Below are 24,173 nucleotides of genomic sequence, written 5' to 3'. Positions count from 1 at the left end.
TTTTCCACTGTCTTCATGGGGGCTGCAATGGGAGGAGTAGCGAGGTTGCAGAGGAAATTCACCATCACGTTGTCCAGGCTGGAGCAATGCAGCTATGAAGAGAGGCTGGGCCTGTTTGCCTTAGTGCAGAGAAGGCTGAGTGGAGGGGGTGGGTAGGGGGAACTGAATGAAGATCTACAAAATTATGTTAAAAATCACACAACACCAGGTTATAGTCCAACAGGTTTAATTGGAAGCACACTAGCTTTCGGAGCGACGCTCCTTCATCAGGCATCTCCAAATCATACAAAATTATGAGGGACATAGTTAAGGTGGATAAAGAGGAACTTTACCCCTTGGCAATGAGGACTAAAAATAGGGGCTATAGATTTAAGGTAAAGACAGGAGATTTACAGAGGATTTAAGGAAGATTTCTTTTAACCCACAGAGTGGTGGACCTCACTGATTACAAGCGTCCTGGAGGTTGGAATCCTCACAAAGTTGACGAAATATTTACAATAGATGCACACTTGAAGCTCATCAGTCTCCAGGCCAAGTGCTGGAGAATGGGATCAGAATGAATAGATACTTAATACAACCCAATAGAACTGCGGTTACTGTAATTCAGAAATATAACAGAAATTTCTGGAAAAGCTCAGCAGGTCTGGCAGAGTTAATGTTTCGGATCGAGTGTCCCTTCCTCAGAACTCAGAATAGACACTTGATGACCAGCATTGTGCACGATGGGCCAAAGAGCCTTTATCGATGTTGTTAGAATTCTCTGAATACAAGTGATCACCTTCAACTATTTGCCCCACTTGGCAGAAATTCAACTTTTAGCTCACAGCCATCCTTACTCTTTCTGTTGGTACATTGGAAAAGAAAATGTCCATGTGGTGCAGCCGAAACACAGGAGGAGGCCATTCAGCCCCTTCAGGCCAGTGCTATCATTCAGTTCAATCATGGCTCCTCTGCCCAGTTCCTTGCCTTTCGGCCCATTTAACCAAATTGACAAACCAAAAAAAGTGTTCACCTTGGTCTCGGCAGCTCCAGTTTTAACCTAGACCTTTGAGGGGCAGCTTTCCAAATTTTCAATACTTGGAACAAGTAAATCAGCTTTCCAAATTCTTTACCAGAAGACCTGGCTCTAATTTCAAGCCTGTGTCCTTATATTCAATCTCACTACATCGCATGCTTCCCCCTGCCAAACCCAGAATAAATAATTAGCTCTATTTTCACTCCTGGAACAGGAAGAACGTGTTCCCAACTCATCCCCAGGATAAATGGGTGGCTCGGTGGAACAGTGGCTCAGTGGTTAGAACTGCTGCCTCACAGCGCAAGGGACCTGGGTTCGATTCCAGCCTTGGGAGGGGCTGTGTAGAGTTTGCACATTCTCCCCGTGTCTGCGTAGTTTTCCTCTGGGTGCTCCCATTTTCTCGGGCAGTCCACTGTTGTGCAGCTTGTGTGGATTGGCCATTGCTAAATTGCTCATAGTGTCTAGGGATGTGCAGATTACGTGAACTAGCCACGGGAAAATGTAGATTTACAGGGATTTGTTAGAGAGGTGAGTCTGGCTGGGATGTTCTGAGGGTCTGTGTGGACTTGATGGGCTGAATGGCCTGCTTCCACACTGTAGGGATTCTAGAAACAGGCACTCTTTAGGTTTTCACAGGGTGCCACCCTTGGTTGGTATGGCAGCAGTTCCCTTTTTAACTAAAGACAAAGGACTCCTCTATAGACCAGAAAGCCAATCAGAGGTGGTTGGTGACATCGTGGTTATATCAGTGGGCTAGCAATTTAGAACCAGGCTAATATTTGGGGGAACATGGGAGAAGGTGAATGGTGGATTCAATTAAAATCAATAAAAAAGCAAGCCTAATGATAATCAGTTGTCATTTAAAAACCTATCTGGTTCACTAATGCTCTGTCTGGCCTACATGTGACTTTAAACCCACAGTCTCAACTCTTAACAGTTCAACTTTCAACTAACCCTCTGGTAATAAGTATTGGTCCAGCCACTGACAACCGCATCTTGTGAATTAATAAATCAAAATCCACCAGGAGGGGCTGCAATGAAGTTAAGAGATGCATCGGGATGGCATCTCCCCAGTGTTTTACTGAAAAATGAGATTCAGCAGTCAGGGGACCTGGGCAGCAGATATAGTTGGAATCGATTTCCAGGCCAGCTGTCAATGGATGCCCACCTCTAGGTGCCTAAACAGACTCAGTCAATGTAGGAGAATGGACGCCAATTGGAGATTTCCAGTCACTTCTGTGACAATACTTTAAGCGATGTATCCTGCTCTGTTTCTCTGGCAGAGAGGTCTTGTCACAGTGGCAGCGAAACATCTCCTTCAGGCAGGCAGTTGGTAAACAGCTTTGAATTCTCCCTTGGAGTTTGCTTTTAAAAGTAAGAGAAAAGAATCATGATTATGTGAAGTCAGGCTCAGACACTTTAGTTTTACTTTCAATTACTTGGAAATTTTTGCTGGATGTTAGAGCTGAGAACTTGAGTTCTCTGCTGCTGGAGCGAAGTCTTAGATTGGCTTCCTCTTAAACATCAAAACGGGCAGATTGATTCTTTCGATGTTACTTTTTATTGGACTGGAGAAAGAGAGAGGGAGAGAGAGAGACAGCATGTGAGAATCATAACTGTGTGGCTGAACTGTCTTTGCTAAGGGTGTGTTTATGGGATGCTGCCTACGTTAGAATGGTTGATGATTACTGGTTAAATAACACGTTACCTTGTTAAGTATTTCAATAGGGTTAAAGTTATGCCAATCCTTCTTTTCGTTGTATTTTAACGATGTTGCAAGAATAAAGTGTGTTTTGATTAAAGCTTAGCAATGGACCAATCAAATCATATCTGGGCAACAGTGCCTTACATTTGCCTTTTAAAAAAAAATATAAGTTAGAGTCTAGGCTATCTCCTTACTTACTTTGGGGGTCTGGTCTGGTCCCTAAAACTTCCTTCCATTAGGTATAGTTGCACCTTTTCATTGGGACCTAATTGGCTCAGAGAAATTACAAATCACATTCTTCCAGCCTGTCCTCATTACTTCGGCCTGAAGGCCCAGTTTTGTCTTTTCGGATTTATCCCCCATTGATCCTTCTCGTGGATTGCTGAGTGAGCTCCAATCCTTCCCTGCAGATGACAGTCAGAGCAGGATTTGCTTCTTATCTCTCTCCTTCCCTCCCACGTACAGGAATGTGTGAGAGAGGTCTGCCATGCGTGGTGTAGTTTGATACTGGAGGGTGCCACTTGCTGCAGATTAGCCCGTTGTGTTGTGTTTCAGTGTGTGACTCAATGGCGAATAATGAAACCATGGCAGATGGTGCGGACCCACCCCGGCCCTGGTACACGGACCATCGACTGGGACTCTCCGGCGTTTGCCTCTTTGTCATCCTGCCATTATCAATCCCGGAGGAGCTCAGCTTTCAGAAGTACAGCAGGTATGGCTACTCTGTTGGGCAGTGCTGCATTGGTGCCAAGATGGACTTGTAGTTGGATTTGGGGGCTGGCTGCCAAACCGATGGTAGGGGCTACAAGTCTTGAATCAGAGCAAGAGGAGATGGGTGCTGTCTGAACATTCTTCAGGTGGATGGCACGATGGCCTAGACATACCTGTTCCTACACTGCATCACCAGCCAATGGGGTCAGTGGATGCCCTTGTGTTTGCTAGGGGCCAGAAGACAAGGGGCTAGTGCCAGTATCACACAGTGTGGATCATGCAGCAATTGTCCACTTTTATTGACCCCAGTCAGGCTGGGGGGAGGGGGGGGGGGGTGCAGGTTGCCCTGACCTTATGCACGGTCCCCTCAGCCCCTCAGGCACCTAGCATTTTGCAACAAGCCTGTCCAAATGTCAATGGAGGGGCCACTAAAATGGTCAAATATCTCATGGCAAAGGATTGAGGTGAGCTAATCAGAGGCACATACAGGTATGTGGATGTATATGTGTGTACAGCAGTCCCCAACTTACTAATGGCTGACTTACAAATGCTCATCCATACAAATGTGATCCCGTACAGGGGTGTAATTTTAAAGATCTAACATATAAATATTTCTAACTTATGTACAAATTGACTTGCGAACGTGTGTGTGTCTGTCTGTCTGTCTGTCTGTCTGTGTGTGTCTCAACGTTGATTGGAGCTTTCCTCACTTATCCTTTCCCTTCCTCAGTATCCTGGGAACCTTGGCAGCTACATATCTCACAGTTATGGTGGTGGTGAAATTCTACCTGAAGACAGATTCCAAATTCATCCCAGAACAGCACAGCTCCAGGTACAGTCCCTGTGGATTTGTCTATTACAGCTGAGGAACACAATGTAACATGGTCACATCTGCGATGACAGCTCACTCCAGCAGCTCAATGCATGGAGCACTGCACTTTAATAACACAACAAGGACATCACTGAATTATAAAACCTCAGCACATTCAGAATCAATTCAAATAATTTTAATGGGGTTTTGTTGACCAGTTTGATACAGCATTTGGATAACATTTATTATATATATATATATATATATATATATATTTATTTATATCAACATCAATTCATCCTCGGTGACTGAAGTATTTGCCTGCTATTAGGCTTTAGAAAGCAGTAGATTGTCAGACAATGATAACACAGTGTTAGATGTCAGCCATCAAATCATACATACAACGTACTGAGTAAGGTCAATCTTTTCCACTATTCCGTTTGAAATGGCCCCTTCAAATGTTAATTTCAGCTCTTAATGGCCTTGACTCTATAATCCTGAATACCTTTGACAAAAAGAGATTCATGTGTAAAGTTGCACTCTCAGCTAATATTTAGGGCATCACGTTGACTCAGTGCTGCCTCACAGCACCAAGGACCCCAGGTTCGATTTCGTTCCTTGGGCCACTGTCTGTGTGGCGTTTCCAAGTGTCTGGGTGGCTTTCCTCGGGGTGTTCTGGTTTCCTTCCACAGTCCAAAAATGTGCAGATTAGGTGGATAAGTGTGGGTCTGGGTGAATGCTGTTTGAAGGGACGGTACAGATTCGATGGGCTAAATGGCCTGCTTCCACACTATAGGGATTCTATGATTCATATCTGACAGTTGAGATCGTTCTTTGCTCCATTAAACAGACACACGGGCTGTTCTCTGACTGTGTCGGTCCAGTTGGGTAAGAAAGGAGGAACAATACAGATATGAATGTCTAAAAGGAGGATTGATGGAGGGATGATGGGGTGAATGTGAAACGGAAAGGAAGAATGACAGAGTGAAGGAGGACTAGTGCAGTGAGAGGGAGAATAAGAGAACACAACAGGAATAATGGTGCAAGTGGAAGAGAAGGTGGTATGACATGGATTGCTGGAATACCTCCAACAAACATGCTTCCCTCCTTCATTTCTCCAGGCAGAACAGACCCAGCATTCCCACTCTCCAGGCAACTCAAGTTCTTCCACTCTCTATGAATCTTTTCTGCGCCCTCTCTAATACCCTCATACCTTTCCTAATCTGCCTCATTACTCCAGCTCAGACTGAATAAGGCATTAAGCAAGTTTATCGTAGCTTCTTCACTGCATCCTTGATTCATCAGAGTGAAAGAGAGATTGGATGGGAAAGAGCACCCTCTGCAAGAAGTTAAAAATGACGCAACACCAGGTTATTGTCCAACAGGTTTATTTGGAAGCACTTACTTTCGGACAACTGTTCCTTTATCAGGTGGCTCTGCAACACGGAGGGGAACTTGGATCCAGAACATTTCAAGGAAATTATATTCTTGTTGGTCAGCTGAAGATTCAGTGATCTCTTTGATTTTCCTTTTGGCCATGAACTGAATTGTGAATATTGCTAATATAAATCAGTATCTCACATTTCTAAGTGAAATATCATGTTGTTTGCTGAGGGAACATTGGAAAAATACAGTCTGATTTGTACACCTCTGCTGAACCATGCAGTTTCTATCCTCAAACACCACCAAAGGGATATGGGTGTAGGTTTGCTCGCTGAGGTGGGAGGTTCATTTCCAGACACTTTGTCACCCTGCGAGGTAACATCTTCAGTGGGCCTCCAGGCGAAGTGCTGTTTATGAGTCTGCTTTCTATTTATATGTTTGGGCTTCTTTGGGTTGGTGATGTCATTTCCTGTGGTGATGTCATTTCCTGTGGTGATATATCCCAATAAAGGGATACATTGTGTCTCTACACTTTAAAAACATTAGGTCATTATGTTAGTCCTTTTAAAATAAGTGGCCTCCATGATGTGGTTTATTCTGAGAAATTTTGCTGGTTTCTGGTTTTCTAAAATTGGCCTGTTTCGTGAGATTAGCCAAACGGATGTTTTTGTAACACAACCTTCTATCTCAGAAATGACAGCTCACCCACTGAATCAACATCGGGACCCGTTCGGCAGTGCACTACCTCCAGGCACCAGCTTTGACAATCACAGAATCCACATCAGACAGTGCCTGTTTAAAAAAAAAGGTGCAAAAAAAAAGCCACAGACAGGAATGGATTTGTCAAAGAATCAAACTGTGGAGTGGGTCCATTGATGGTTGGTAGGTCCTGATGTTAAATGGCAGTTTGCAATTTGAGTAGCTGTGCTGCATAAGACAGCAGACATCCATCCCACATTATAGGAAGTATGAGATTTCTGTGGAGAGTAGGATCGTCGAGAATTGTCAAGATATTTCCTGGCCTGGAAGGTATTGGATAGATTGAGGTCCTTGGAAAACTGGGGTTGTGGTTCATGCTGGACAGTCATGTTAAACATCATTTTGTTTCTCCGTCCTCAGTGTTCCTTCGTGGACAGCCATTTTCACAGTCATGCCAACAATTTGCTTTGGATTCCAGGTAAGACAGCCGTGCTTGAGGGTGGCTGAAGGGTGTAAGGGGAAGTGATAGCCTAGTGGTATTGTTGCTTAGCTGTTAATCCAAAGACCCAGGTAATGTTCGGGGGACCTGGGTTCAAATCCTGCCATGGGTATGATGGAATTTGAATTTAATAAAAATCTGGAATTAAGAATCAAATGAAGACCATGAATCCATTGTCAATTGTCAGGAAGAAACCCATCTGGTTTGCTAATGTCCTTTAGGGAAGGAAACTACGTGACTCCAGACCCACAGCAATGTGGTTGACTCTTAACTGCCCTCTGGGAAATTTGGGATGGGCGATGAATGCTGGCCTAACCAGTGACACCCATATCCTGTGAATGAGTGATTAAGAAAGAAGTTAGTAGTTAATCTATCTCTTAATCTCCAGTCAGATTTGCCTCAGTTGGACTCCATATTCCCTATCTTCCACAATAATATCCAGTCCATTTCTAGGATGAGCATCTCTTGTGTCCAGGTCAGACATGATAAGAGCAGTAGCGTGGAAATCAATTCCATTCTCCTTGCCTTGATATTCCATTCTCCTTGCCTTGATATTCCATTCTCCTTGCCTTGATATTCCATTCTCCTTGCCCAGGAATTAAAGAATCCTTCTCACTTTCAGTGATAATTCTTAGTCCTGAAAGCTATGTCAATGCAAGTGAATATCTCCATAATACTTCAGTGTTACAAGAGTTTCTAAATCAACATCCTCTGGTTGAAAACAATTTATCCTCAACTTACCTCTGAGCCTTTGATCTCTTACTTAAAATCTATGCCCTTTGTTCATTGACTTCTCAGCTAATGGAAGATATAGGGTTTTTCTATCCATCCTATCTATGATTCTCATAATCTCAAATCCTATCAAGTCCCTTCTCAACCTTCATTGATCCAAGGAAAGCAAACCCAGCCTATCCAATCTTTCCTGATAGCTCCAACCCTCCTGTCCACGCAGTACCCTGCTGCATCTCCTCTGGATCTCATCAAGTTCAATCGCATCCTTATATGAAAGAAAGAAGTGCAGACTGTATCATGAGGAGGTGGTGAGGACTGCAGATGCTGGAGAGTCAGAGCCGACAAAGTGTGATGCTGGATAAAGCACAGCAGGTCAGACTGCACCTGAGGAGCCTGTCCTGATGAAAGGTTATGCCCGAAAGGTCGTCTGTCTTGCTCCTCAGGTGCTGCCTGACCTGCTGTGCTTTCTCTCACACTTTATCGAGATTGCACCAGGATGTACTGGACCTTCAGAACAAGGGTCAGAAGAAGGTTCACTGGACTCCAGTGTTAATGCTAACTCTGATTCTCTCTCCACAGATGCTGTCAGATCTGTTGAGTTTCTTCAGAAATTTCTGTTTGTTGTTTCTTATAATGTAGTGACAAGAAACGCACACAGTACTCTAACTGTGGCCTAATTTGTGTTTTAGACAGTTCCAGCATAACCTTCCTGCTCTTGTTATCAATGCCTCAGCTGATGAAACCAAGTGTTCTTAGTACCTTCTCAATCACTTTATCGAGATGATTTGGAGATGTCGGTGTTGGACTGGGGTGTACCAAGTTAGAAATCACACAACACCAGGTTATAGTCCAACAGGTTTAATTGGAAGCACACTAGCTTTCGGAGTGACGCTCCTTCATCAGGTGATAATGGAGGGCTCAATCCTAACACAGAATTTATAGCAAAAATATACAGTGTGATGTATCTGAAATTATACATTGAAAAATTGATTGTCTGTTGAGTCTTTCATCTGTGTGAATACCATGGTAGTTTGATGTACTCTGTTATCTCACTTTTTAGATTAGAATCAATCTAAACATCATGGCATAGACAGAGAACACAGGGGTCTAACACCTCCAACATATTGTCTAGCTATCACCATTGTTAACAGCTAACCTGAGAATGCAACTTAAAAAAAAGTTTTGTGATTTACACATGAAAGAAGTGAAACTACGTGTTCATGTGGGTTTCCTCCCGATGATCTGATTTCCTCCCACAGTCCAAAGATGTAGAGGGTAGGTGGATTGGCCATGCTAAATTGCTCATTGTGTCCAGGGATGTGTAGGTTAGATGGACTAGCCACTGGAAATGCAAGGTTACAGGGATGGGTGGGGTCTGGGTCTGCGTGGGCTGCTCTTCAGAGGGTTGGTACAGACTCAATGGGTTGAATGGCGTAACTGCACACTGTAGGGATTATGATTCTATTCTATGACCAGCCCTGCTACCTTCAGGAATCTGTGGATATGCACAATTCAGTACTTTCTTGGGCCCTGTCATTTCCTTAGTTTGTCAGCCCTTCCCAAAGCCATTGCCTCACACTTTTCCAGATTGAATTCCATTCACCACTGCTGTGCCCAGCTGAGCAGTATGTTGATATCCTCCTGTAGTTTTTGGCTATCCCTTTCACTACTTGCCACCCTACCAACTCTCATGTCATTGGTAAACGTCTTATTCAGACCTCCTTACGTTTAAGTCCATACCAATAATGTACATCATAGACAGCAAGAGCTCCAAAGTCAGAAGCCACATGACATCAGGTTATAGTCCAACAGGTTTATTTGGTATCACAAGTTTTTTATGTTGTGTGACTTCTGACTTTGTCCACCCCAGTCCAACACCGGTACCTCCACATCATCCAGCACGCTGGACAGATAACAGTCTTCTAGTCACACAAACATCCCTCTCCCATCATCCTCTGCTTCCTGCCTCTCAGCCAATTTTGGATTCAATGTACCATTGCCTTGGATCTCATGAGCTTTTCACCTTCTTGACCAGTCAGCCATGAGGGACTATCTCAAAAGCCGCTTCAAGTTCCATATATGTACAATTGTACAAGTTCATACAATTCAATACAGCACTTCGGCCTACCAAGCCTGCGCTGATTCCTAATCCTTATTTAGACCAACTACTTATAGCCCATGTGCGATTTCTATCCCTCTGTTTGCTTCCCGTTCATGTACTTATCAAGATACACCCTAACCGTTGCTAACGTGCCCACTTCCACCACCTCCACTGGCAGTGCATTCCAGGCACCCACCACCCTCTGGTTGAAAAATTTTCCCTGCACTTCTCTCCTAAACTTCCCACCCCTCACCTTGAACCTGTGCCGTCTTGGAGTTCATCTTTCCACCCTGGGAAAAAGCCTCTGACTGTCCATCCTATCTATGCCTCTTATAATTCTGTAGGCTTCCATCAGGTCGTCCCTCAGCCTCCCTCTTGCCAGTGAAAACAATCGAAGTTTATGAAAATAATCTGTGTTTAGACCACATCAAAAGTATTACCCTCATCAACACTCCTGGTTACCTCAAAAAAAAAATCCATCAAATTTGTCAAAAGGAACTTTCCCTGAAAATCCATGTAGGCAATCCCTAATGAATCAGCCTCTAAGTGCAGATATGTTCTGTCCCTCAGAATTCTTTCCCCAGTACCAAAGGAAGACTGGCTGCCCTGTAATTTCCTGGTCAACCCCTTCCACCTTTTATTAATAATGGAACAATGTTAACAGTATCTCTTGTCCTCTGGCACCTTCCCAAAGGGGTTGTGAAAATTACTGACAGGGCCCCTAAAATCTCCTCCCTGGACTCCCTCAGTGGATTGAAATCTCTTTCAGGCCTTCAGATTTATCCACTAACCCTGGCAATGTTAATTTCTTGTAATTTTTCACAGACCTCTGCCCTGAAGCCTGGACCTGTATGGTCATTTTCTTTTGCAAAGACCAATGCACAGTATTAATTGAGTCCACATCCTCCAGCTCATATCTGTAAGGTGCTTAATGAGCCGTATGTCCTCCATAGTTATTCTCTTGGTTTTTATATATACGTAAAAATCCCATTGGGCTTACTTCTATTCCCAAACTGTTGCTTTCATATGCATTCCCTTTGCTTTCCTGATTTCCTTTTTAATTCCCACCAGATCCTCATCCCCACTGCCTCACACTCTTTATACCCCTCTAAGGACTGTGCAATATTGAGACAATAACAGAATCATAGAATCCCTAAAGTGTGGAAGCAGGCCATTCAGCCCATCGAGCCCACACCAATACTCCGAAGGACATCCCACCCAGACCTATTGCCCTACCCCTGAGATTTGCATGGCCAGTTCACCTAACCTGCGTATATTTGGACAGTGGGAGGATACCAGAGCACCCGGAGGAAATCTTTGCAGACACGGGGAGAATGTGCAAACTCCACACAGTCTCCTGAGGGTGGGGATCAAACTCAGATCCTGTGAGGCAGCAGCACTAACTACTGAGCCACTGTGCCGTCCAAAGTTTCGTCCCCCTGCTAAAGTGGGAGAAGCCTGAAAGGCAAACACTTACAAAGTATTTTTCAAAGTTGGTGTAGTTGGATATTTTTGATCGCAGTGTTAGCCCCAGTATGAAAAGGCTGGCAGTTTAGTTAGATTGCCACTCTTACAGTAAGGATACCCTGAGGAAACAGTCAGTTCCATCTGGTTGAGACTGTTGCTATCTGAAGAATAAGAGAGGACAGAGATCTCTGCTGAAATTATTAAATGTTTCAGAGAGTGTGCAGTTAATGCAGAGACAGTTTCAATCAACTCATTTGTAATTAAAAACTTCGAAATCATCCTTCCTCATAGAGTCATAGAACGGTACAGCACAGAAACAGAGCTTTTGTCCATGCTGAACAGACATCCTAAATTAATCTAGTCCCATTTGCCAGCAATTGGCCCATATCCCTCTATCCTTCCTTCTCATGTACCCATCCAGATGCCTTTTAAATGTTGCAATTGTACCAGCCTCCATCACTTCCTCTGGCAGCACATTCCATACATGTACCACCCTCTGTGTGAAAAAGTTGCCCCTTAGGTCCTTTTTATATCTTTCCCCTCTCACCCTAAACCTTGTGGTTCTGGACTCCCCCATCCAGGGAAAAGACTTTGCCTATTCACCCTATTCAGACCCCTCATGATTTTATAAGCCTCTATAAGGTCACCCCCCAGCCTCAGACACTCCTGACAATACAGCCCCAGCTTATTTAGTCTCTCACCAATGCCAGCAACATCCTTGTAAATCTTTTCTGCACGCTTTTAAGTTTCAGGACTCCCCCATCCAGGGAAAAGACTTTGCCTATTCACCCTATTCAGACCCCTCATGATTTTATAAGCCTCTATAAGGTCACCCCCCAGCCTCAGACACTGCTGACAATACAGCCCCAGCCTATTTAGTCTCTCACCAATGCCAGCAATATCCTTGTAAATCTTTTCTGCACGCTTTTAAGTTTCACAATGTCCTTCCTATTGCAGAGAGACGAGAATTGATTGCATTATTTTAAAAGTGACCTAATCAATGTCCTGTATAGCTGCAACATGACCTCCCCATACCGAGACTCAATGCAGCACCTCACATTTATCTAAATTACACTCCCATCTGCCACTCCTCAACCCACTGGCCCATCTGTTCAAGGCGCCATTGTACTCTGATATAACCTTTTTCACTGTCCACTACACCGCCAGTTTTGGTGTCATCTGCAAACTCACTAACCATACCTCTTATATTTAGATCCAAATCATTTACATAAATGACAAAAAGAAGTGGACTCAGCACTGATCCTTGCAACACCCTGCTGGTCATAAGTCTCCAGCCTGAAAAGCAACTATCCACCATCACCTTCATGTCTTCATAGATCTGCTGATTGCTACAAAAGCTTTGGTACCTACATTCACATTCTGGATAAAGGATTGACTGTCTAATAGAAGGCACAGAGTTGGGGATAAAGGACACATTTTCAGGGTGACAACTTGTAACTAGTGAAGTACCCCAGCAATCAGTGTTAGTGTTAGTGTTAGTGCTACAATTGTTTACAATTGTTAAGACAACGAGCCAAACCAAATCAGTCTTTCTACCTCTGCATTCGCTGCACTGTATAATTAACCTGAAGTCTCCCAAATAATCACTCCAATGGTCCCAAAACTGATTTCTGACCAACCAATCACAGACTGTGTGCAGTTAATTTATAGATACTGAATTTGCATCTTAAACCTAAGATGTAACCATTTATTAAATACATAATTTAAGCAAAGATAAAATTAAATGCTATGGTGAGCTAATTAATGCCTGTGCTTTAAACTGAAAAACTTGTTTTCAGCCCCCATTCAAACAAAAGACAGCAGAATAAACAAACCCAGAGAATTATGGGGTAAATGAAAGAAAATAACAAATCTAACAAGGCTACTTAAGTAGCTTTCACGATGCATTGTTTCATAGGCATAACTGTGGTCTTCCAGGCTGTACTTTGCTGAAACATTGTTCATGGTCAGCTTCTCAGTTCACCCAGTCAAAGACAGCAGAGCATCTATCTCAGCTTTCCACACTTTAGACTTCCAGAAGCTGGTGCCTCAGATCAGGCAGGAAGCTTTCCAATCTTCATGCTGTTACGGCAGCAGCCCAGAATCATCTCCTCGTAAACATAGCAAAGAAAAAAACTTTAATTCTGGTTCTTAATAGATTGATCAACTCCTCCTGGTGTTTCAATTATATTCAACTTGGTTGAACATAGAGTCTCTTCTTGCTAGAACCAATTCTCAGGTAATGGCCTCATTAATAGCCAACTTGTGCTGTTTAAAAAAAAGACAATGCTCTCCCTGGGGATTGCTGAGTCCACTGGAACCTTCTTAACCACAGGTCAGTCTGCAATTATCCACCAGGACTAGTCTCACAAACAAACAAAGCCTGTTTGGTCTTTTTTTAATTATACCACAAGTTGTCCCAGTGTCCACCAGTCATTTCCAGCTCATAAATCAACATTGTTAGATCAGAGAGGGTTCTAACAAATATACACTAATGACTTGGACAAGGAAATTGAATATGCTATTACCAAGTTTGCAGATGACAAAAATAGATGGGAAGGCCAGTGGTGGAGATGACACAAATTTTGTGCAGAAGTTAAATGGGTGTGCAAAAGTTGGCAAATGGAATATAATGTAGGAAATGCGAGATTATGCTCTTTGACAGAAAGAATGGAAGAGCTGAATATTATGTAAATTGAGAAAGTATGCAAGAAATCCATAGAATGGATGAATTTAGGCATGTTTGTGCATAAATCACAAAATGCTAGTATCCAAGTTCAGCTGGTAATAGGGAAGGCAAATAGAATGATTGCCTTTATTTAAAAGAGAATGATGTATAATAATACAGGGTGTTAGGCAGACCTCAGGAGGATTACTGTAAACAGTTTTGGGCCTGGAAAGACAGGATATGAAGGGAAAAAAAATCACCCGAATCTGAAACTAGCACAGACTCAACGGGCTGAGGGGTTGTGTTTTAAATCTGCATGACTCCATGACTTTATGAGATGTGGAATGGTCAGATAGTTGTCAGTCTCATGTTCTAGTGTACAATGGAGGATGTCTCTGGGATCTTTTTTGCCTATTCAGCTTCCTTATGGAAGACAGTCTCAAGGATTCTTCTGGATGCTTGGCAGGAGTTCCAACAGGTATCACACTGGATGCGCAAGAGGGTTTCTATTTCAAAATAGGAGATCTCAGCTGGGAAGCTCTTCCTTTTCCCCACCTGAAAACTCAAAACAACCTCCTACACAGAAGCAACAATCTAAGATTAATTTAGGATATCTGGTCAGCATGGATGAGTTGGACAGAAGGGTCTGTTTCCATGCTCTACAATCCTATGACTCTATAACCTAACCAACAGAAACCTATCAGGGAGTCTCCAGTAGTTATCACAAGATGTATGACTTCTAACAAATACCTTGTTAAAAAACAGTTCTGCTATTCTTTCATTGACGTGTTCAAAAACCAGTTCAGGTATTCTCACCCCTTCAAACACAGGTCTACAATAATTATTAAATATGAAGCCATTGTAACATGCATTCTTGAATTCTCTCCTCACAATCTTGTCCTCCTAATTCAATCATGCAGTTAACTCCCACTCCATAGATCTGAGCACATTATGTCAACTAACTATAGCATCAATTAGCCAGTTCTTGGGCAAACATCAGACATCCTGTGGCAATAGCTAAAAAAGAGTAGGTTATTCCCCCATTGTGTGTGTGTGTGTCTGTGTGTGTGTGTGTGTGTGTGAGTGTGTGTGTGTGAGTGTGAATGTGTGTGTGTGTCTGCGTGTGTGTGTGTGTGTGTGTGTGTTGCTTTGTGTAAATTGCATAGATAGGGTTGACGGCCAGAACTTTTTTCCCAGAGTTGAAATGTCTAACAGTAGAGTGTGTGCATTTAAGGTGAGGGAGGAAAGTTCAAAGGAGATGGGAAGGGCAAGATTTTTACACAGAGAGTGATAGGAGTCTCGAGCACACTGCCAGGTATAGTGGTGAAGGCTAATACAGTAGTGACATCTAAGGCACTTTTAGATAAGCACATGAGTATGTGAGAAATGGATGGATATGGACCAAGGGCAGGCAGAAGAGATTACTTCAGTTTGGCATCATGTTCAGCATAATATCTTGGGCTGAAGGGCCTGTGCTGTACTGTTCTATATTCTATGTTCTATGCTGTATGTTGTGTGTTCTATGTTCTATGTAAACGTTTTGATGGGTTCCTGCCTTGGAACAACAACTGCACTTCAAAAATACGGCACCGGCACTTAAAACAAAACTCTTTTGGATGTCCTAAGGAGGTGAAAGGTGCTACGTAAATACAAGCCCTCTCTTTCATTCCCTTTGCTGGATATCCAATCGACCGGATGTAATGATCTGTCACTAAAAGGGATACTTCTGGGAGGGGAGTGATATGAAGGAAATTGCTGTCTGCTCTCAGAGCGTTGATGTGAATCTCTGTGCCTGTGTTGCAGTGTCATGAGGCCAGTGTGGCAATCTACAGCAGGATGGAGAACAGGAAACTCTCCCACTGGATCCTCATCTCTGTCCTCTCTATGGTGGCGTGTCTGCTAATTTACTCCATCACTGGTAAAAATGCAGCAATGCAACATTCATCCTTCACTCCTCAGACATGCTAATTTTCACTTCCCTTTTATTTAAAATGAAAAGCGCTGGATTCCTCATGAACTCATTGGGTCAATGCACAAGAGCTGGATTCTCTCTAACTAGAATGTGTTGTGTACCATCCTGAATCTCAATGGGATTGGATTTGGGAATACATTAGAGTCTCTGGCTTCCAGAGGGAGAAAATAATCAGACAAGATTCTGCCTGTGCTCCCCATCTAGTGACCCTCAATTGGATAGTGGTCCTCAGACAAGGAAGCTTCAAGCAAAGCTGTAATGCACCTCATGGCTGAATAGCTCTGATTCCACTCCCCTGCCCTCTGCCCCCCGCCCCCATTGAGGGGAAGTCATGCGTTTGAGATGTCAAAAAGCTAATTGGAGGCAAAAGTCTTATCCCTAGAGCTGCCCCTAATCTCAACAGAAAGTTTAAAGGCAAATGGGTGGCTCAGTGGTTAGCACTGCTGCCTCATAGCGCCAGGGATCCGAGTTCAATTCCAGCCTTGGCAACTGACTGTGTAGAGTTTACACGTTTTCCCTATGTCTGCATTGGTTTCCTCTGGGTGCTCCGGTTTTCTGCTATAATCCAAGAATGTGCAGGTTCGGTGAATTGGCCATAGGATTCAGGGATGTGTAGGCTAGGTGCATTAGTTGGGGATAAATATAGAGTAATAGGGAGGGGAGTGGGTCTGGGTGGGATACTCTTCGGAGGGTCAAATGGGCCAAATGGCCTGTTTCCACACTGTAGGGATTATATGTTGAATATATCAATAACAGGGTGGCACCTTGGCTCAGTGGTTAGCACTGCTGCCTCACAGCGCCTGGGATACAGGTTCAATTCTAGCCTCGAGCGACTGTCTGTGTGGAGTTTGCATATTCTCCCCACGTCTGCATGGGTTTTCTCTGGTTTCCAAACACATGCAAGTTAAGTGAATTGGCCATGCTAAATTGCCCGGAGCATCTAGGGGTGTGCAGGATAGGTGGATTACATGGGGAATGCATGTTTATAGGGATATGGTATGGGACTGGGTCTGGGTGGGATGTTCATCAGAGTATCGATGTAGAATTGCTCAACTGAATGGCCTACTTCCTCACTTTGGGATTTCTTTGATAAATGAGGGGGGAGGTGGATTCCAATGATAAGGAGGGAGTTGTTTACAAGTACAGGTAACAAGTGAGGGTAACAATCAACTAGGTAAAAAGCATAGAGTACAATAGGTGAATGGGGGTGGGGATGAAGGTGATAGGTCAGAGAGGAGGGTGGAGTGGATAGGTGGAAAGGAAGATAGGCAAGTAGGAGAAGTCATGGGGATGGAGCTCCCGTCTATGGTGATAGTAGCAGTGACGGCGATGATGATACAAATATATGCAATAAAGCAGGGATAGACAATTTGTCTCATCGAGTCCTCCAATCATATCTGGCCTTCTGCCTCAGCTCCTACCAATTACCATCCATTTCAGGGGGGATTTCATCCTAAATGTACCCAATACATCAGTCACTCTCTGGTGTAGCGAATTTCAAAAGTCCACAATGCTTTGAGTGAAGAAATTGAAAATATTGCTACTTTCTATCTTGCTCCTAAGTATTTGATCTCTTTATCCTGATACTGTGCCCCATTTTTCCAGATTCCCTAGTTAGGACCCAGCCTAACCTTCAGAATACTTAAGTGAGATCATCTCTCATTCTTCAAACTGTACAGACTCAGTTTACTCAACAATTCAAGATTAGACACCTCTCCCAGCCCAGGAACCAACCTGATGAACCTTTACTGCATCATCTCCAACATTACATCCCTTACGTAGAGATCAAAAACTGCACGCTGTTCTCCATGTCTGGTTTCAACAGAAATTTCCACAAGATTTCCTTGTTCTTGTACTCCAATCCCAGTTATAATAAAGACCAGCATAATGATTGCCTCCCTAATCACTTTCTATACCTGCCCGCTAACCCTCTGCATTCCCTACAGTACATGCACACCCAAATCTCTCTGAATATTGGCATTTATAAGTCCCACACCTTTTTAAAAGCACATTATTTTCTGTAGTTATGCGCTGTCCTGCATAAGTATGGTCACTTGCATGGTCACTTTGTTGCTCACTCACCTCACCTATCTGTAACTCTCTGTATCCCCCTCGCAGCTTACTTTCTCTCCTAGTTTAATGTTCACACATGACTCTCCTGCTTCTTTCTCTAAATCATGAGTATAAGCTACACATATCAGAGGCTCCAGCATTGATTCTTGCAGTGCTGCCCTGTTCACAGTCTGCCAATATAAAAAACAAATCCTGTTTTGGCATCCTTACTTCTCATCTCTTCCTGAAACTCTCATGGTCTCAGACACTCTCCTGTCATCCATCATTGACATAATGCAGCAAGAACCATCTGATGCTACCCAATAAATAACCTACTGCAAACAATAATAACAAAATCAGAAGTTGCTGGAAAATCTCAGCAGCCTGGCAGCATCCGTGGAGAGGAATCAAAGTTGACATTTGTGGTGCATTGACCCTTGTTTTGATTGGATATTCTGAAGAAGTGTCATTGGACCCGATTTCTCTCCACAGATGATGCCGGACGTCTGCGATTCTCCAGCAATTCCTGTTTTTGTTTTAGATTTCCAACATCTGCAGTTCCTTTTTTTTAACAGACAACAATTCTTCACTCAAATGCAGGAGATGGAGCAGGGAGAGGAGATTAAGCTAACTGACTCCAAAACCGTGCTGTGCCACAGAAAGTCAATTAAAAGCCTGTAAATTATCCACTGCCAAGTGCTTTTTTCAGACACCGGTGAGATTCAGCAGTACAAGTTAGAGCAGCTTAGTTTAAGTGGCAAGCACTTTCTGTGGCATGGTGGCTCAGTGGTTACCACTGCTGCCTCACAGCACCAAGGACCCAAGTTTGATTCCAGCCTCTGTGGTTGGGTGTGTCTGCCTGGGATTCCTCCAGATGCTCCAGTTTCCTCCGACAGTCCAAAGATGTGCAGGTTAGATGGATTGGCCATCTAAATTGCTCTGTAGGGGTTAGCTATGGGAAATATTTAGTTACAGGGATAGGGTGGGTCTAGGTTGGATGCACATCAGGGTGTAGATTTGATGGGCTGAATTGCCTGCTTCCACTTTAAAGGAATTCAATGATTCTGTTAAGTTAGGGGATCTGTGGGTGTACTATCAGTTCCTGTGGGTGCCCTGTTCAGCAAGGGATCACTAGGTACAGTACCTAGAGCTGAGCTTACATTGTCTTCTTGGAAAAGCAACTCTGTAAACTGGACAACTGCTGTGGTTTATTCTAGGAATGTACGGATACTTAACATTTGGTACAGATGTGGCTGCAGATATGTTAATGTCATACCCAGACAATGAGGTGTTAATTATAATAGGAAGACTGCTGTTTGGGATCTCCATCATCACCATCTATCCTATAATACTCCATTTGGGCAGGTATGCTGTGATTTTCCAAACTTTGTGCAATTGTATCACTAGGATGATAGTCCGAATACTCAGTGGGATGTTGCAAAACTCAAAGAGTCAGAGAGTACAATGTCATATAGCACTGAAACAGACCCTTTGGGTCCAATCCTTTCATGCCAACCTGATATCTTAAAATGAACTAGACCCATTTGCCTGTATTTGACCCATATCTCTTTAAACCTTTCTGAGCCATGCACCACTCCAAATGTCCGTTAAATGTTGTAATTGTAACTTCCTCCACCATGCTGTGTGGCAGTTCATTCCATATTCACATCATCCTGTGTGAAAAGGTTGCCCCTCAGGTCCTTTTTAAATCTTTCCCCTCTCACCCTAAATCTATGCCCTCTTGCTTTGGACTCCGCAACTCTGGGGCAAAGACTTTCGTTATTCACCTTATCGATGCCCCTCATGATTTTATAAACTTCTATAGGGCCACCCTCAGCCTCCTAAACTCCAGGGAAAAGGTCCCAGCCTATCCAATCTCTCCTTATAGCTTAAAACCTCCAGTCTTGGTGCTATTCTTGTTCGTCTTTTCTCTAGCCTTTCCAGTTTAACAACATCTTTCTAATAGGAGGGCGACTCGAAATGGACGCAGTCCTCCAAAAGTGGCCTCGTGAATGTCTTATACATGTCTCAATGTCTCAACTCCTGTACTCAGTTCTCTGACCAATGAAGGCCACTTTCAAGGAAGTATGTACCTGAACCCCCAGGTCAATCCCCGAGGTCTCTCTGTTTGACAAGACTCCCCAGGGCCCGACCATTAACTGTGTAAGTCCCACCCTGGTTCGTCTTGCTAAAATGCAACACCTCGCATTTACCTTATCCAAACTCCATTTGCCACGCCATGGCCCATTGGACAGAGAGTGATTCAAGACTGCACTTCCACTCAGTGTTACCCTCTCTGGGCGTCAGCCATGCTGCAGTAGGTGATTAAAGGGCCAGCACTACTTGGCTGTGTAATCCTTGATGACAATGTGTGCTCTTTGATGTCATAGAAATATGGGCAATAGGAGCATTCGGTCCTTCAGGTTCGCTGGCCATTCAGTACGATCATGGCTTAAGTACCCTGTTGCCGCTTTCTCCCCATACCTTTTGATTCCTTTAGCCCTGAGGACACTACCAAACCCCTTCTGGAAAACATGCCTCAGTCATTTTCTGTGGAAGAGAATTCCACTCTCTGATGCAAATGTTCAAAACAAGTGAAGAATTCAGAGGAAAGTTATATAGAAGAGTACAAACAGAGGAGGAGAAATCTAGCGAAATGACAAGGTTAATTTTATATCAAATTTAACAGAGGCTTGTATGAAATGGTATTTTCTCTTTTTATTCATGGGTGCTGGGCATTATTTGTCACCTATCCTAAAATGTCCTTGAACTCAGCATCTTCCTTCAATTATTGTCCTCGAACTCAGCACCTTCCTTCAATTATTTTAGAGGACAGTTGAGAGTCAGCCCCCATCTGCTGTGGGTCTGAATTCAGAGAGGCCAGGCTGGGACGGAAAGTAAATTTCCTTCCCTGAATTACAATAATGACCCAGATAGGTTTTACAAGAATAGATGATAGTTGTCACAGTCCCCATTATGAGACTAGCATTTTAATAAATTAGTTTTAGATTTCCACCAGCTTCTGCAGTGCGATTTGAACCGTGCCCCCAGTGCATTAACGTGAGCATCAGGATTACTATCCAGTGGCATTACCACTATGGTACTACATTCCACAATTTGGTCTTAGCTACAGAGAGAAAGGGAAGGAAGTGGAGTCGAGGCCAAGACAGAGTCATAGAGTTGTGCAGCATAGAAACAGACCCTTCGGTCCAACTCATCCATTCTGACCAGATATCCGAAATTAATCTAGCTCTATTTGCCAGCATTTGGCCCATATCCCTCTGAACCTTTCCTATTCATATACCCATCCAAATGCTTTTTAAATGTTGTAATTGTACCAGCCTTCATCACTTCCTCTGGCAGCTGATTCCACACCTGCACCACCCTCTGTGTGAAAATGTTGCCCTTTAGGTCCCTTTGTTATGTTTCCCCTCTCACCTTAAATGTATTTCCAGTAGTTTTGGACTCCTCTACCCTGGAATAAGACCTTGGCTGTTCACCCTGTGCATGCTCCTCACGATTTCATATACCTCTGTAATGTCACCCCTCAGTCTCCAATGCTCCGGTGAAAACAGCCCCAGCCTATTCAACCCCAAAACTTCAGCCCCGTCAACATTCTTGTAAATCTTTTCTGCACCCTTTCAAGTTTAACAACATCTTTCTTATAGCAGGGAACCCTGAATTGAATGCAGTATTCCAAAAAATGGCCTCACCAATGTCCTGTACAGCTGCAACATGATATCCTAACTCCTATACTCAATGCACTCAATGAAGGTGGCTTCAGCCTTGATGTATCTAATGGCGGAGCTAGCTTGAGGGACTGAATTGCTTGCTCCTGCCCCTAGTTTTTATGTTCTGATGAGGAGATGCAACGATAATGTTTGAAAGGGGGTGGAGGAACAGTAATATGTCGGGGTGTCTGCACATGAATGTTTGAAGCATATTAGGAAGCTGTTAATATGCAATTGTGTTCCATGATATATTAATGAAGGAATATAGAACATAAGTGAAGGTGCTGTGTTGGGCTCCTTGGACCAGAGACAGTGAGGTGGATTAACTTGAAGCACAGTTTAATGGAAATGAAGATGACAGAAGGAAAGATTCTTGACAGGGCGAATTGTAGGCTGTATAGCACTGCACAGAAAGGGGCTGGAAACACAGTCAACAGTAAAATTCAGAAAATAATAAAATTAATACTCAAAGGGGAAATAAATACATTGATATGGGAAAAGAGTAGACTTTAGAATTAATCCGACTACTCTGCCAAAGAGATTTTGTCTTTTTAACTAATGGGGGTCCATAAGGGGTGAGCAGTGGTGCATTTGAGTTCTTCCAGGAGGACTTGATGAATATGTTCAAGGCAATGTCACACAACATAGCACTCAAGGGACTGGGGTAAAATGTCAGCTCAGACAGAGGATTGATTAACGGACAGAAAACATGATAGGAATTAAACAGGCTATCTTTGTGTTGGCAGGCTACAGTCAGTAATCGGGAGGCACAGCGGCTTAGTGGTTAGCACTGGCACCTCACAACACCAGGGATTCGGCCCTCGGGTAAAAAGGAGAAAGTCAGGACTGCAGATGCTTGAGATCAGAGTCCAAGGGTGTGGTGCTGGAAAAGCACAGCCGGTCAGGCAACATCCAAGGAGCAGGAGAGTCGACATTTCGGGCATAAGCCTTTGACTTCTGATGAAGGGCTTATGCCTGAAACGTTGATTTTCCTGCTCCTCGGATGCTGCCTGACCTGCTGTACTTTTCCAGCACCGCACTCTTCGATTCTTTTCCGTCGACTGTCTGTGTGGAGTTTGCACATTCTCCCTGTGACTGTGTGTGTTTCCTCTCACAATCCAAAAATGTGCAGGTTAGGTGGATTGGTCATGTTAAATAACCTGTAGTGTTCAGGGATGTATAGGTTAGGGGATTAGCCCTGGGATATGCAGGGTTATAGGGATAGGATGGGGGGCGGGGGGGAGGTGGCATCTGAGTGGAATGCTTTTTGGAAGGGTGGTGCGGACTTGATGGGCCAAATGGCCTGCTTCCACACTGTCGGGATTCTATGATTCTAATCAGCAAGATCAGTTTTACAACTTTAAATCAAGCATTTGATGAGGGAGTCGAGTGGTACAGTGGCGATATCCCTACCTCTGAGCCAGGATTCAGTTCCCATCTCCTCCAGAGGTATGCAGTGATATCTCTGAATAGGTTGTTAGAAAGTATCTAGAGGTCCAAGATGTACTATTAGTTGGGAACGTAAGCTGTGAGGAGGTAGAAAATACATCAACAGATACAGCGAGTGGAAAGAACATAGCAAATAGAATATCACGTGGTGTTAGTTTCGTTGGAGGGTAAAAGTAGCCTGGGACTCTTTTCACTCGAACGTATCAGGTCGAGGGATGACTTCATAGAGGTTTATAAAATCATGACGGGTATAGATAAGGTGAATGGCAGGTGTCTTTTCATGAGGGTGGGCGATTTCAAAACTAGGGGACATATTTTTCAGATGAGAGGAGAAAGATTTTAAAAAGTCTTCAGGGGCAACTTGTTAATGCAGTGAAATGAAATGTTTGGAGGGATATGGGCCAAGTGCAGTCAAGTGGGACTAGTTTAGTTTGGGATTATGGTCAGCATGGACTGGTTGGACCGAAGGGTCTGTTTCTATGCTCTATGACTCTATAAGTAGAATATTTTATAAGTTGGGAAATGGTGTCATTCTGAGAGACTCCGAATGTCATTATGCAGAGGGTAAGTGAAAAGAGGTCTGAGTACAATAATTTAATCATTAGTGAGGCCACATTCAGAGCGCTGTGCATTTTTGGCACATACCCTAGAGGGAGGGTAAAGACAGTTCACTCAATTAATTTCTGAGGTGAGAGGGACAGACTGAACATAAATTTTGATGATAAGAGCTGATTCAGTTGAAACATATTCTTAAGGGGTTTTATAAGGTAAGGTTGTGAGAGGTTTGTTGTCCCCAGGACTAGAACATAGAACATAGAAGAATACAGTGCAGTACAGGCCCGTTGGCCCTCGATGTTGCGCCGATCCAAGCCCACCTAACCTACAAGCTGATTCAGTTGAAACATATTCTTAAGGGGTTTTACAAGGTAAGGTTGTGAGAGGTTTGTTGTCCCCAGGACTAGAACATAGAACATAGAAGAATACAGTGCAGTACAGGCCCGTTGGCCCTCGATGTTGCGCCGATCCAAGCCCACCTAACCTACACTAGCCCACTATCCTCCATATGCCTTTCCAATGCCCGCTTAAATGCCCATAAAGAGGGAGAGTCCACCACTGCTACTGGCAGGGCATTCCATGAACTCACGACTCGTTGAGTAAAAAATCTACCCCTAACATCT

The 24,173-nt window shown here is 43.6% G+C and overlaps 1 protein-coding gene across 1 annotated transcript in view; it reads left to right on the top strand.

Annotated features, from left to right (window-relative positions):
- Window positions 1–24,173, top strand: part of slc38a8a (solute carrier family 38 member 8a) — a 47,669-nt gene that overhangs the window by 15,270 nt on the left and 8,226 nt on the right. The window contains exons 3-7 of the mRNA XM_043707379.1: window positions 3,276–3,432; window positions 4,162–4,263; window positions 6,745–6,802; window positions 15,595–15,709; window positions 19,033–19,180. Of these exons, the coding sequence (XP_043563314.1) occupies window positions 3,276–3,432; window positions 4,162–4,263; window positions 6,745–6,802; window positions 15,595–15,709; window positions 19,033–19,180 (580 nt within the window). The remainder of the gene's footprint in view (window positions 1–3,275; window positions 3,433–4,161; window positions 4,264–6,744; window positions 6,803–15,594; window positions 15,710–19,032; window positions 19,181–24,173) is intronic.

This window comes from Chiloscyllium plagiosum, chromosome 17 (assembly GCF_004010195.1).
Source record: "Chiloscyllium plagiosum isolate BGI_BamShark_2017 chromosome 17, ASM401019v2, whole genome shotgun sequence".
Classification (NCBI taxonomy): Eukaryota; Metazoa; Chordata; class Chondrichthyes; order Orectolobiformes; family Hemiscylliidae; genus Chiloscyllium; species Chiloscyllium plagiosum.
Note: the sequence above shows the minus strand (reverse complement) of the source record. Positions and strands in the feature narration are given on the sequence as shown.